Genomic DNA, 14,139 nt, shown 5'->3' with positions numbered 1-14,139 from the left:
TCTGATATTATGGCATTTTGTGTGATGTCTGTAATCCATTGTTATTGCTGCATATCTTGGCCAAAACATACTTTTGAATTTGTAACAAATTTCCCATAGGCTATTTAAAAAGTACTAATTTTGAGATTATGTGCATAGATTATGAGTACAAATCGCAAAATTCAAAGCATAAAAAAAATAAGGCAAATGTCTCCAAATTGTCACCAATTCAACTCAACATAAATAATATAGCACCTTTCATACAACAATGCACCCCATGCTTCACATAGCAAAGGTCAAACAAAACAGAAAAAATAAGGAATGAGACAATTAACAAGTGCAATTTTGCAAGATCAGAAAATTACAACAATAAAACATTAAAATGTTTACATAATAAATACATTTCTACAAAAATTAAGCAATTAAAAACTATACACCAGGGATAAAAATTTAAAAAGAAACCAAAAATGTATAACAATTTCAAGTTATTATTCTTTTTTTAAAAAAACGCCAAAATCAAGGTCCAGAGTAAGGGGCATAAAGACAGAGGTCACATTTATGGTTTCACTCGTGCTGGAGTGCACAAGAGCAAACTTCAAAGGGACTTTTTAAAAAATAACTTTCCATGCATTTCTCATGTTGGATCCCACATTTCGCTCATTGCCAGGCGTCTACTGGCATTTGGCCAACCGCTGCTAAAGGTTGAAGAGTTCAGTTGTGTACCCATTAAAATTATTACAGTGAAACTTCTCCTCCGCCCCTCACACATACAGCCCCTCCCCAAAAATCCAGCGACATCCCACAGTCTGCGCGCACAACTTTGCTCTCCATCTCATCACCTCGCCAGACTGGACGCATTATCTTACGCTCCGGGAATGGGATCTTTACTGGGTTCAAAGAAAAACTTCGAGTTCTTTCGAATTTACGCTTTGCAGAAGCTCCTTTTCAAACTACAGGGATAGTTGTTACTGCAGGCGCAGGGTGACAGCAGCGGAGAGCCACTGGCCAATGACGTCCAAGACGCACGAGAAGTTGTCAGGGAGTTTCAGACGCTAAGAATCCGTTTGACATCACGAGGTGAGCTGTCTGAATTCAATGACCAGGAGATTCTGGTAATTTGAGACCATAGTTATTCCAACCGAGGCGTGCGTAAAACATCTGTGCGTAAAGTTGGAGCTGTTGCGCACGATTCAAATTTAGCTTCACTGGGGGCGCCTAATGCAAGAACGCACAAAAGACGAACGATTTGTTAACTTTTAATCTGTGGTGAGAATTCTGTCAAAATTTAACAGCCATGGCAAAATGGTTCAGAGATTTCCCCATCAACCTGAAGAACGGAACCGAAAGGGTCCGCTCGGCCTCTGAATCTGGTCCACAAACTCGACCCAAACCCTCGTTTTCTCGCGACAGTCTGAAGGGAAATCAGCGCAAAGACGGCGGAGTGGGGGGTTTATTGGCAGGGAGAAATAGGAAAAATTCAGCCACAGAATTGGGTCGTAACAATGCTGGTTCAGTGGGGACGGTTTGGGACAGTCTCACATCTGGAAAAGGTCGCAAGAACTCCAAGATCGAGACTGGGACGTCAGATGAGAACCGCCAGGTCAGGACCACCAGTTTGGCACAAGCGTATATCAGCAGAATGATTAAAGTGGACAAACAAGACAAGACCCCCAAACTGAACGGGATAATTGAACAGAAGCAGCTTGAGAATGAAAAGGGAAAATCTGACATTAAAACAACGGTGAGTAACTTCTAGAGATAAAGCTAACTCCCTGTGAATTCTCTTCATAAATCATCTTCTATTTTGTTAGAATCAACTCACACAGGCAGAATTGGTTACAGGCAGCATGCAGATAAAAAGTGCAAAAGTTAATGTAATTGTGGGCTTGAGGTCAATGCTTTCCTTTGTGTTTTCCTCCCCACCTCAGTTCATAACCCTGTATTCAGTTTCCATCGCTGTCATGAGAACACAATGCAGTTTCACTACATTGTGTTAGATCAAACAGTCAAACACAAAGTGCTGACCTCTTTGCAACTTTTTCTGCTTATCCCTCTCTCTCTCTCTCTCTCTCTCACACACACACACACACACACACACACACACACACACAGTATCAGATCCCTCTCCATGTGTTGTTTCCAGGTAAATGTTACATCTGAATACTATTCTTTCTGACATGACTTTAACTTTTCACAGCTGATCATCTTGGAGGACTATGCGGATCCTTTTGATGCAGAGAAAACCAAGGAGCAGAGGGAGGCTGAGCGAGCAGGAGTGAATGATGGGTACATGGAGCCCTACGATGCCCAGGTCATCATCACAGGTGAGTTTAGGCTCATTTTCAATCCCACACAATAAAATCTGCCGAGTTGATCTTACTTAAAATAATCTTGGAATGTCTTGAAAAAGGAAAGTAAAGATAACTATATATCTTCATTTATGTTTACTTTATATTTAAGTGTTAAGTTTACTTGAAATTAAGCTGTGTACTTAATTTTGTGAAGTTGTTGCAACTTAAAAATGACAAGTTTTGAAATTTCCTGGTTCTTTCTAAGTGTTCGCAACATCACTAAACCAAGTTAGTCTGACTTGGTCATGACAAAGATGATTTTGACAATGATAAAGCTGGGAGATCTGCAAGTTCTGTTTATTTAACAAAATACAAATTAATTGACTATTTTGCAGCTAGAGGAATACAGATATATAGCACAGTATACATGGTTTACTGAATAGACACTAAAACTTAAAAAGACTGATTCAATGAAACTTGTTAATACATTTTAAGTAAATGTAACAATGACATATCACATTAACATAATTCAATAGTAATAGTTATATCTTTAATTTTTTAAGGCATTCAGTCTCCTAGATTTTTTTAAGTAAAGTCAAATTGTCAGATTTGACAGTGCAGTCATTACATTATGAAAGTGCTAAATTGGTATAATCTGGACTACTGGATAAGCTTTGTAAATTATATGCAAGCTAAGGAATACAAATTTATTTTTTCTGAACGCACACTATGTCCCATTCTTGCTAAAGGGTCATTTTAAAGGGCCAAACTAGACCCCCAGTCTCTCTGCTGACTTCCCTCCCCGCTGGCGGTTGCCGTAGGAACAGTGTTGTGCAGGGACAATGGGCGCAGCTTCCTCTTCCAACTTCCTGTCTCCTGACTCTGTTTCCTTTGCCCCATTCTCTTGATAGGAAGTTGGCCTCAGTGCCCCCCCTCTCACACACACATACACAAAATTCTTTATGGTCCCTTACGTGTGAAAAGAATTGAACCCCCCCCCATCCTCACTCCTTCCCAAAATGTACAGGTCTCCCCCTGCTCTTGGTCTCGCCCAATCACTTCCCAGCAGCCAGGAAGTGGCCCCGGTCAGCCAGCCAATCAGCGGCTGTGTTGACCTTTTCTTCCTGCAGCTCCATTGTTTGGTCACACAATAGTGCAGACACACAGGCTACCTGTCAGACAGTAAAGAAACACAACAAGTGAAATTCCCCCAAAATTTAACAAAGTGTCAGAATAAACTTAATTTAGAGAGCAAATCGAACTACACAAACAGATTTGGTTGATCAAACTGACCCAATGAACACAAGTATTAGCCCACAAATTTTCTTTAATGGTGCAGCGTGTTGGATTTAGGGATATGTATTGGCAATAATATCAATTATTATGTTTTTGCTAGTGTATAATCACCTGAAACTAAGAATCACTGTTTTTTGTTAGAATGAACCATTAACATCTACATACGGAGTGGGTCCTCTTCCATGAAGTACACCATGCTGTTTCTTTAGTAGCCCAGTGCGAACAAACGAAACGCTGGCTCTTGGGCCTTTTGCGCTTTCAAAGCAGCCACTGTAGTGCTGCTCAGCGTATCCTCACACAATGGTTTGTTTAATATCCTGCATATTAGTGCTCCATCAACGGTGTTATGTACTCAATGTAAAGTCACAAAAGTTCGGTTTAGGCAAGAAACATGGTGACAATGAACCTTAAAATGACTCAGAGTTGACAAACACCAGTCTGCTGGCAAAGGTCCTGTGTATTGTGACCCATCCACCACCGTAACCTACCACTTTTCGGGATTGCATCCTTCTGTGCTCCTATCTGCGCATTAGTCACATGATCACTGCATTCCCAATACATAGGTTATGCACAAATTACAGGCTTGTGATTGCTTAGTTTATGAACGAATGTTAGTGTATAATTTTTCTTAGGAAAATATACAAACAGCCTGTTCTCCTACATGCTTGGCACACCAGAGAACTTTCCTTTGTTTGCAGTCTGCAGCCTCACCACTAGATGCCACTAAATCCTGCACACTAGACCTTTACAACTAAAACTGAGGAAACCATGCATTAAGTTAATGTATTAGATATCTTAAAAAAAAACACACACACAAATCTTCAGTAAGCATGTCACTTAGTTGGAGTTGATGAAAAAACTTACCAAGCCAAGTCATAAATGTGTTATGAGAAAGTGTATTTTAATCTTACTTATTTTTTTGCACAACTGGCAGTTTCAGCCTTCTTTTTTATTTCCTGCTATAAAATTTCCTGTTCTGTCTGATATAGCAGATTGGGACTTATACATAAACATCAAATATTCCTCATCTCTGTGGATATGGGAGAGAAATGTGCAAGGACTACTGAACAGCTTGCAGAAAGTGTATGGCTGACTGTTTTTTTCTCATTATAAAATACACTCAGTTGTCAGTTGACTAGGTGTACCCAGAACAACAGCTATGCAAGAAACTGTATCTTAATGCAGGTTAGAAGGATTCATTTCCACTTATTCTATGAAGGAGAAATGTTGACTAAACTTTATGGCCATTAAGAGAGTTGCATGATGCTATCAATTGTGCATTGTTGTGCAGAGTCTCTGCAGAAAGCAGCTCATCCACTACAAACAGTGATATGACATCATGGTGATGACTGATTTGTCTATGATCTGTAGGACAATACAGACATAATCTTGTCCAAGTGCTGTCAGCACAACGACATTAACAGTTGATCTTTGTATCTCCCCAAGGACTTGCATCAATGCTTTGTTACAAATTTTTTATGACATTTTGAGGCCAAATTGGCTCTTTGTCAAGTACATTATTATTTAAAAAAGTATCAAAACACATAAGAGCCAATTTGAGCTCAAAACAGACACTTTACTGAAAGATTTTTTTAACAAGAACAGATGCCAGGATAGTGTCTTTTGGGAGATACAATACTTTGTCTGTTATTAGTGAAAATCCTTTATCTTATACCAACTTGACTAATCACATGACCGCTCTGCTGCAGAGGTTCGTAGACGGGGCTCCAAAGACCTCCTGAAAGTGTGCGTTCTGCTGGACCGAGGCAAGAAAGAGGGGAAGGACGAAGAAGGAAAACCACCGCCCCCAAACATCTACGACACACCGTACGAGGGCGGGCTGGAGGGTGACAGTGGGGGGGTGTGGATCCCTGTCACACGGCCAGAGTCTGACGTCCGTCCCGCTGGAGAGTACGAACTGCCGTGGGAGTGGAGAAAGGAGGACATTGTTAGAGCGCTGTCAGGTACAGAAAGGGAGAGAGGGATGATGGGAAGGGTGGGGAGTTTAGGGTGTGGAGGAAGGATGCAGTGAGTTTTATTTGTACAGTTATGCCACAACAATTTTGTGTTTGCTTTAGAGAGGAAACAAAACAATCCCGATGAATCAATTTCCAGTGATGTGTTTACTTTGGTAGCTCTGGCATGCTTTCATAGGACTTTATTATGAAAGGTTGATAATGTCTCTCTTGCTTCATCCAGCTCAGTTCGAGGCAGTTGATTGTTCTCCCACTAAAGAGAACGGTTCAACCTCCACCCGCCAGCAGCAGCAGCCCCAACAACACACCCTGAGGCAGAAGAACTGGAACCATAAAATACTCGTACCGTCCTCTCCATCCTCCTCCTCTTCTCCCTCCTTCCCCTCGTCGCCCATTCTCAAACTCTCCCCTCTCACACCCCCATCTCCCTCTTTCCCCACCCTGAAACTCTCACCCCTCTCACCCTCCTCTAGTCCCAACAAACTGTCCCCTCCGTCTCCTACCTCCCCCAGTTCCCCGCTGGATGGGGACGCAGCCAAAGTGGACCCCAGCCTGCCCCTGGAGAAGCAGAGGTAAGGAGGGAAGAGACAGGCTGTTTAACACAATCGCCAGAAAAATGATGGCCTTGTACGTGTCTGAAAACCACTAATATGTTACATTTGTACATTATTATATAGATAAGTTGAAATTTTAGGGTTCAACATCACTTGGCTATGGTATGGAAATTCAACTACAACACAAGAAACTTGTGCTTCTTGGAAAAAATCATATTACGGCTTAAAAAAAAAAGAAACGTAATGATTAAAAAAAAAAAGACTTCGAAAAACAACCACTTTTCATGGCATAGTCCCAACAGGAAACGCAGCAATGTTTCAGTAAAAAAATGCTTTTTGTGGCTCTGTCACCGTAGGAAAAACAGCCACAGGTCACTTAAAAACACCCATGAGTGGTCTGCAGTGGTCTGCCACTTGGCAGGCATATAATGCAGAAATGTTGGTATGATACATATAAAAACTTGCAGAAACCAAAAATTCCAGCATTTTCTTCTAGTGACTGGGCTGTCAACATGACACTCTGTAGCACTGTTGTAGTTATACCAAATAATGACATAGATAATAATTTGCCAAATTTGGTAGACCCCACTGACAAAAAAAATAGCAGCTACAAGGAGAAATACGTATCAAACATATTAGGATTGTCTAAATATTACAGACTTGTAATCCCTCACCCACTGCATGCTCAACCTTAAACAGGATTAATGGATTGAAGGAATTAAACAAATGAGATGAGGGTTCAGACATTTGGCCGCCTTTATCTCATGTCTGTGTATTATTAGTTTTTATCAAAATCAACTTCGCATTTCTCATAAACTCTGCAGATTAAATGGCACTTCCTGTACCCCGGTCTGCTTTCTGTTTTGCTCTGCTTGCATTTATTTGGACAGTTTTCTCCTTTCCTTTTGGCCTTTACCTTACCATCTGTGCTTTGGCTGAAAATCAATTTCCTTTAATAAAAGTTGTAAAGCAATCAAGCAGATTTCCTTCAACATCTGATCTGGTGACTCACAATGTCAAATACAGCAGAGGCTGCCAGTCCTCTCGGCCAACATCTCACATATATTTTAAACTTGGCACATTAGACAGTTTTAAGTAAAATTTGGTATTTATCACTGAGAGACGGAGCCAGCAGCATCCCCTGAGTGCAAACTCATGATAAGGTGCTTCACATAAAAGCTAAAGGAAGGTGCACCCTCGAGGTAAGGCTTGAATCGACACAAAAAGAAGAATTTTATCTGTAAACCCTCTTTCCTCGTCTTTGAGCGTGGCCTTTCTTTACAGAGGGAACATGTGGTGAATGTGCTCAGAGCATGTTAGCATTTGTTCCTCTCATGTTGTGGCTGAATGTCAGTGTGTTTTGCCTCAATGCCACATACAGTGTTTATATATGGCTCTTGCCTGTAGCCACTGTCAGCATCACCTTGCATCCTAATAGGCCTCCACGGACACTCTGCACAGCCACATACGTTCTGTTTGTCCGCTTTATTTATTTCTTTGCCGTCTCAAGTTCACCTTTGACACTGTGAAGCCACTCAGTCCAACACGTGCATCGCTCTGATTTACGGAGACTGTAAGTCTCTGTTCTTGTCTGTGCGTTTCCTTCCTCCTGTCAGTCTCCTTCTCATTTCTCCCTCTCTCGCCATCATCACCTATCATTATCTTGACATCTGACTTATCACCATATGTTGCTGCGCTATATGTCAGTGATCTGTTGTCTCCCTCTCTCCCTCTGCATCTCCCCCTCCCCCTCCTTCCCCCGCCCCTTTCAAGCTGGTACCATGGCAGTGTGAGTCGGCAACAGGCTGAGGCTCAGCTGCAGCGCTGCAGGGAAGCCAGCTTCCTGGTGAGGGACAGCGAATCAGGAACCAGCAAGTACTCCATCGCACTGAAGTAAGTCCGCAGATGCGTGTATTTCATTTAAGTGTCTTTGATGGACAAGGTACAGGCACGCAATATAATGGAAAATGTACATATTTATTTATAGCACTATTTTTATCCTCATTTGTTTTGATGCAGCGCAGCCTGTTTTCTGCGATGGAGCTACAGCTATGCTTGAAAATCAAATATGCTGTTCTGAATTTTAATATTTTTAGTTTTTATAATGCAGCTTTGGCTCTTAGTCATGTTTAAAGGAATACTTCACCCACAATTTCATAATAAGTATATCAAATATTTACCCTGTGTTACGTTGAATTAGCAAAGAAAACTTTGATTTTACCACATATCTCTACGGTGAACGAAGAATCTAAAAACAACATTTTCGATGAACTGAGTAAATGGGGGCCACCATTAACAACAGCAAAACTATATCAAAATAATGTCTTTACAAACTCTCAAACAACTCACAACTGCCACAACATTTTGAGCATCATACACTTAAAATTCACCAAAATGCAGAAAATTATGCACCACTTTATGTCATTTCTGCATCAGTTTACCATGAAAATGTCTTTAATTTTGTCATGATAGAAGTCTTCTCTGCTTCTCTACACCTATAATCCTGTAGTATGCTCAATACTTCTCAAAGGCATGCATTTTTGCAAAAACCTTACTATTTACAACACTAAAAAATGGAATGCATGTAGCGAACCCCAGGCCACTCGATGGTGAAGCATACAAACGTTTTCAAAAGTCTTTAATTTTCTTTAGCCTCTTAAACCTTTCTTTCTTCACCTTTTCTTCCAAAAACACAGTAAGAGCTGCAAAAGCACAAATAAATAAAATGAGCTCTATGCAAACATAACCAATATCCATAAATAATATAATAAATACCCATAAGTATAAATTGCTTTACAAGAAACAGAGTTTGATGCAAAGTTTCACTGTCTTCCCTCTTTTGATCTCAAACATTTCTGCTTCAACATCCTGTTTCCGTTAGGAGAAAGCATCAAAAACAAAATTAAAAAAGGAAATGGAACTACCAAAGTAAAAGCTGACAGGAAGTAAATTAACAATAACAGTAACCTTATTCATAGATCTTCTTTTTCTATTTAAAGTCATTTACAGCCTACAAGCAGAGTCCAAATGTATGCTTATCCAGACATGTATGCGTTTGGGAAGTACTGAGCATACGACAGGATAAATGACACTCGACTTATACCACACCAGTTGCATGAGAGTTTGTGAACCGATGATTCAACATAGTTTTGTGGTTGTTAAATGTGGCACTCATTGTTTTAAATTAATCAAGAATATTTGCAGTTTTTGGATTCATTACTCACCGTTGAGGCATAGGAGAAAAACAAAGTTTCCTTAGAAATTCAAGGTAACACAGGGTGAGTTATTGATATACAAATAATTATTTTGTGGAAGAAGTATACGTTTAAAAAACGACCGTGCATGGCACATTTATCTTATGTTGTACAGTATATTTTATACTAAAGATATATTTAGGTGTTGGTACCCACTGACATCTTCAACAATGATTGAGCCGTTGCTTGGCAAGAATTACTAAGAAGTTACAGTCACTGGCATTGTAGTGGCAGCCAAAACATGAGCTCTTTTGTGTCATCTGTAGAACTGACACTACCGATGAACGTGCCAGGAAAAAGTTCTCTAGGATAAAGGCTGAAATCCTGTGGTGCTGTTGTGCTTGTGTGTGTGTGTGTGTGTGTGTGTGTGTGTGTGTGTGTGTGTGTGTGTGTGTGTGTGTCTGTGTGCGCGTGTGTGTGCATGCGCCCGAGTGCACATTTGTTGTACACTGCTCATTCATTTGAGAGTCCACATCATTAACCCCATTTACACATCCACTGAACTCAGAAAATGCACAGCCTCATTTGGGCAGAGACAGATAAGAGAGGACTTTTTTTTTTTTTTTGCTAAGACATTGTTCAACATCTAATAACTCTTAACTCTAACTGTTGCTGTGTGTCTCTTACTTGACTGACAATATGTCTTTGTGTTTCTTTCGCACTGTCTTGCTTCATCAGGACCAGTCAGAGTTGTGTGCACATCATCGTGGCCCAGACGAAGAGCGTTAAGGGTTTGGGCTTCACACTGGACCAGAGCAGCTGCGTCTTCTCCAGTATCCCAGAGCTGGTCCACCATTACTGCACACACAGACTGCCTTTCACTGGAGCAGAGCACATGACCCTGCAGCATCCTGTGCCCAGGCCACACTGAACATGCACAGGAGAATGAACAAACACTGGGACATAAATACACATGCGCAGAGACATGCACACATAAACTTGTTAATACATGTGCACACACACATAGTCAAAGGTATGCTGCTTTGGATCATCCTGTGCACCACCCTAAAAGTTTATGTTTTTATCTCCTCCATGCGCTACCTAGTGGTCAAAATAATGCATTACAATAATCATTGATCACATTGTTATAGTGGTAATTGTTACCAATCTAAAAACCCTGCTGAATGTATTTACAGCTACAGGAAAACCAGCCGTTTGTCGTTGCCTCATTGTCTCGTTCATTGGCCTTACAGATGATACTCAGTCTCAAGCAAACCAAATAGATTTCTCTAATACCTCAAACAATGCACTTACTGTAACCAATCTGATATTTGAAGTAATCTGTTATCTGTAATGTCCCTTTACACAAAGGTGCTGGCATCATCAATTATCGCCATGCCATCCAGTCAGGCTTGGACTATGAGATCAATACACCTGATTGGAGTATATTCATTCATCCATCTGACATGTCAATCAGCCTATTGATCTATCATGAAAATCAGGCTCATTTGCCAGCCACTCTGCCTGTCAAGAGAAAGAGCTTCATCGATTAAATGATTAGAACTAGTGTAGTGGGAGGGGTCTCGTAACATTACTGTGCCCAGTCAGCGAAATTTGTTTGAGTGTGTGTAAGCGTGCAGAATAAATATGTGAATATCATGTCCATGAACATGCCCTCGCTGTAATCTAAATATGAGGTTGTGTTTAAAAAGCTATCTTACTGTATTGTGAGTGAACTAAAAACTGTACCCTAAAATGTACCTAAATGATGTATGTGTGAAGTGATTTTTCTAATAACATCAATCGCACAATGATGTGAGCTGTATATTATTGTTGTAAGACTTTTATTCAGTAAATAAAATAAAATTCATATTAAAGCGAGACACCCGAGTGAAATATTTTTGTCATGCATCAGTCAGTTTTGAGATTTTGAGCCAATTTGCTTCTTTGTATAACATTTCTTATTTCAGATAGTGCCTTATTTGCATATCTAAACATAAGATTTCAGAAAAATTTGTCATACAAAAATAATTGTCTTGACATAAATAATCAACTACGGAAGTTTCCCTGTCTGCTAGTTAAAAATTTTACCTTATCCACATGTAGACTTGTGGGATTTTACAATACATAACACTCTGCAGTTTTATTCCTATCTATATTCTGAAGGTTTTTACAGAGGGATTTATGCATATATCATTAATAGCCTGATTTATTGAACATTTTATTCCCACAGACTTGCTTCTTAGTTGTGGAGTAATTAAACAAGATATTCAAAATCCGTTCTGTAAAAACTTTTGGTTCTAAAATGTCAGCAATATACAATGTTTGGATTTTTGTATATGCAAAACAGCTAATACTTAATAAAGAATGTCTCATTTGCATATTTAAACATCTAATTTATAATATGAAAAAGAATTGCCTTAATATAAGTAATCGGATGGGGAAGTTTCATTGTGTCTTAATTTTGTTGGTCTTAAAATGTATGAGTTTAACAATGTATATCTTTAAAGGCTGTTTTCTCCAAAAATTGCCCCAAACTTCTCATTTCTATTCCTACCTATATTCTGAAGATTTTAATAGACCAGTTTTTCATATTATATCCAAAGCCTGATTTATTGAACATTTAATTCAAGTAAAAATAACACTTTTTTAATGGCTGTTGACAGCAGAAGCATCAAAAGGCCTGGGTGTCTGAAGCTTTAGCCCTAATTATCTTAGCCACAGATCTAAATATATATGCTAAATATAGTTAAATGAAGAATAGACAAACTGATAATAATTTTAACCAAGCACTGGATCTACTTTGCCATTCTGTTCATACTTGTACTTGAATAAATGCACTTAACTTTCTACTACTATTAATATAAATACATAAATGTAACTATTTCTCTAATACTGCTCAATAGTTAAGTTGAAACAGGGTTCCCCACGCGTCATCCAGCAGCATGCGCCCATATCAGGTGCTTCTCAGCTCAAGGACAGAGACTTTCCGAGGGAGAAGGAAGGGACTGGAGCAGAGTGATCAGTTTACATTCTTTAATAGTGCAAACAGACTAACGTTTCAACAACACTGTGCCTTCACCTGAGTCAAAGAGGGCAAAGACTCACAGGCACACGCATATACTATAGTCAAACTACATCAGGCGAGCAGTTCACGCTGGATAACTGGTGGGTCAGGATTTCAAATCTGTTGGACAAACACGAGAAAGAGTTGCTGTTGTCAATGCCAAACCCCATGAGAGAGACACACAGACACCTCTAAAAGTTACAAATAGTACAAAATTACAAGTTTAAAAAGTACAAAACATTAAAGGTACAATTTCTCAATAAAGCTAAAGTGCTCAACCGTGTTCAGAGTGTGAATCCAGTAAACCTCCAGTAAAATTTGTTGAAATGGGATTGTGGAATATGGGGTGTGGCATTGACAATGGTAACTCCCACTTGTGTATTGTCCAAAAGATTTGAAATCCTGAGCTATTATCCAGCGTGATCTGCTCGCCTAATGTAGGTTGACAATACATGAGTGTGCCTGCTTGTGTTTGACTCTGTTGAAGACACAGTGGTGTTGAAACGTTAGTCTGTTTGCACTATTAAAGGCTGTAAACTGATCGCTGTGCTCCAGTCCCTTTCTTCTCCCTCGACAGGTCAATCGTTTTTTTTACATTAGCATTTGTGAAGTATTATGTAAAAAATATCAAGAATTATTTTCCATTCATGAATGTAAAAAGTCTGGGGTAAATACGGTGCTAAATCACATTTTAAAACATCAAAATAGAGCTTACTCATCAAAATAAATAAACAAATGGCAATATGACACAAGGATTTTGGGCCTGGCTTTAACCAATGTTCAGATTTTTATATAAAATGTACCCAAATCAGTACATACTTAGTTAGATCATGCATCTTTTGCATATTTTAATATAAAATTTTAGAAAATTTGCAATATATATATAAAAAATAAATGCCTTTCTGTAAGCAATCAGCCTGGAAAGTTTTATGGTGGCATCTATTAGTTAAATTTTTTACCATATACACCTTTAGACAAACACAGTTATTAATAGAACTGCCGGCAGCGTAAGTCAAAGCAAGGTTCAAGGAAAAAAAGGGGGGTTAAAATGGAGATGAGAAGCTAACCAGAGTGAATCTGTGTGCTTTTCTCTTGTAGCTGTAAAACCATTGACCTGAGCGTGAAATCAATTACAGTTACACACACACACACAAACATGCATGCGCTCACCTATTTGCAGCAAACAAACACAGACCACCACGAGCACAAACGCACATGAGCTACACACAAAAAATGCATACATAAATAGTGTACGCACAAACAGCATTTAGTCACACACAACCCGAAAGGTGGTGTATTTAAATCCTTGCCAACACACACACGAAGCGTCTGACAAAACACACAGAGAAGCTTTATCCTCACAATGATGCATGGAAGCGTGTGTTTGCAGTAAGATATGTCGAACCAGTAAACACCAGTGTATTGGTTTGCATGAGTATCTCTTAAGAGTGTGTTTGTGTGTGAGTGAGTGCGTGCAAGCGTGAATGTGCCCATGTGTGCACTCATGTGTGCTTTTATGTGTGTGTGCATGCAGGGTTGTTATGTGTGTGTGTGAAAGAGAGAGAGAAAGAGAGATAGAAAGAGAGCGAAAGGGAGTCAGAATTTTTCTGTTCAGGGATTACCAGGTTGCCATGGTGATTAGTTAGAGTGAGGTAGGGCCATCTCTACGGGGAGCGAGGAGAGGGAGGAGAGAGGAAGAGAAAGAGGGAGGAGAGACAGGCTGCAATATAAAAAGAGCTATGAATAACCGTGGCCATAGTGCCATAGTAGCAATGTAGCTCC

The 14,139-nt window shown here is 39.6% G+C and overlaps 1 protein-coding gene across 1 annotated transcript; it reads left to right on the top strand.

Annotated features, from left to right (window-relative positions):
• The first annotated feature begins 819 nt into the window (after nt 1-819).
• On the top strand, nt 820-11,169 carry she (Src homology 2 domain containing E). The gene is made up of 6 exons (XM_042490490.1): nt 820-1,720; nt 2,177-2,303; nt 5,276-5,530; nt 5,766-6,114; nt 7,870-7,989; nt 10,029-11,169. Exons 1-6 carry the CDS (start codon nt 1,274-1,276, stop codon nt 10,219-10,221), a joined length of 1,491 nt encoding a protein of 496 aa, XP_042346424.1. The 5' UTR covers nt 820-1,273; the 3' UTR covers nt 10,222-11,169.
• Nucleotides 11,170-14,139: the final 2,970 nt, after the last annotated feature.

Source organism: Plectropomus leopardus, chromosome 7 (assembly GCF_008729295.1).
Source record: "Plectropomus leopardus isolate mb chromosome 7, YSFRI_Pleo_2.0, whole genome shotgun sequence".
NCBI lineage: Eukaryota > Metazoa > Chordata > Actinopteri > Perciformes > Serranidae > Plectropomus > Plectropomus leopardus.
The sequence above is the reverse complement of the archived record's forward strand: the minus strand, read 5'-3'. Positions and strand labels throughout refer to the sequence as shown.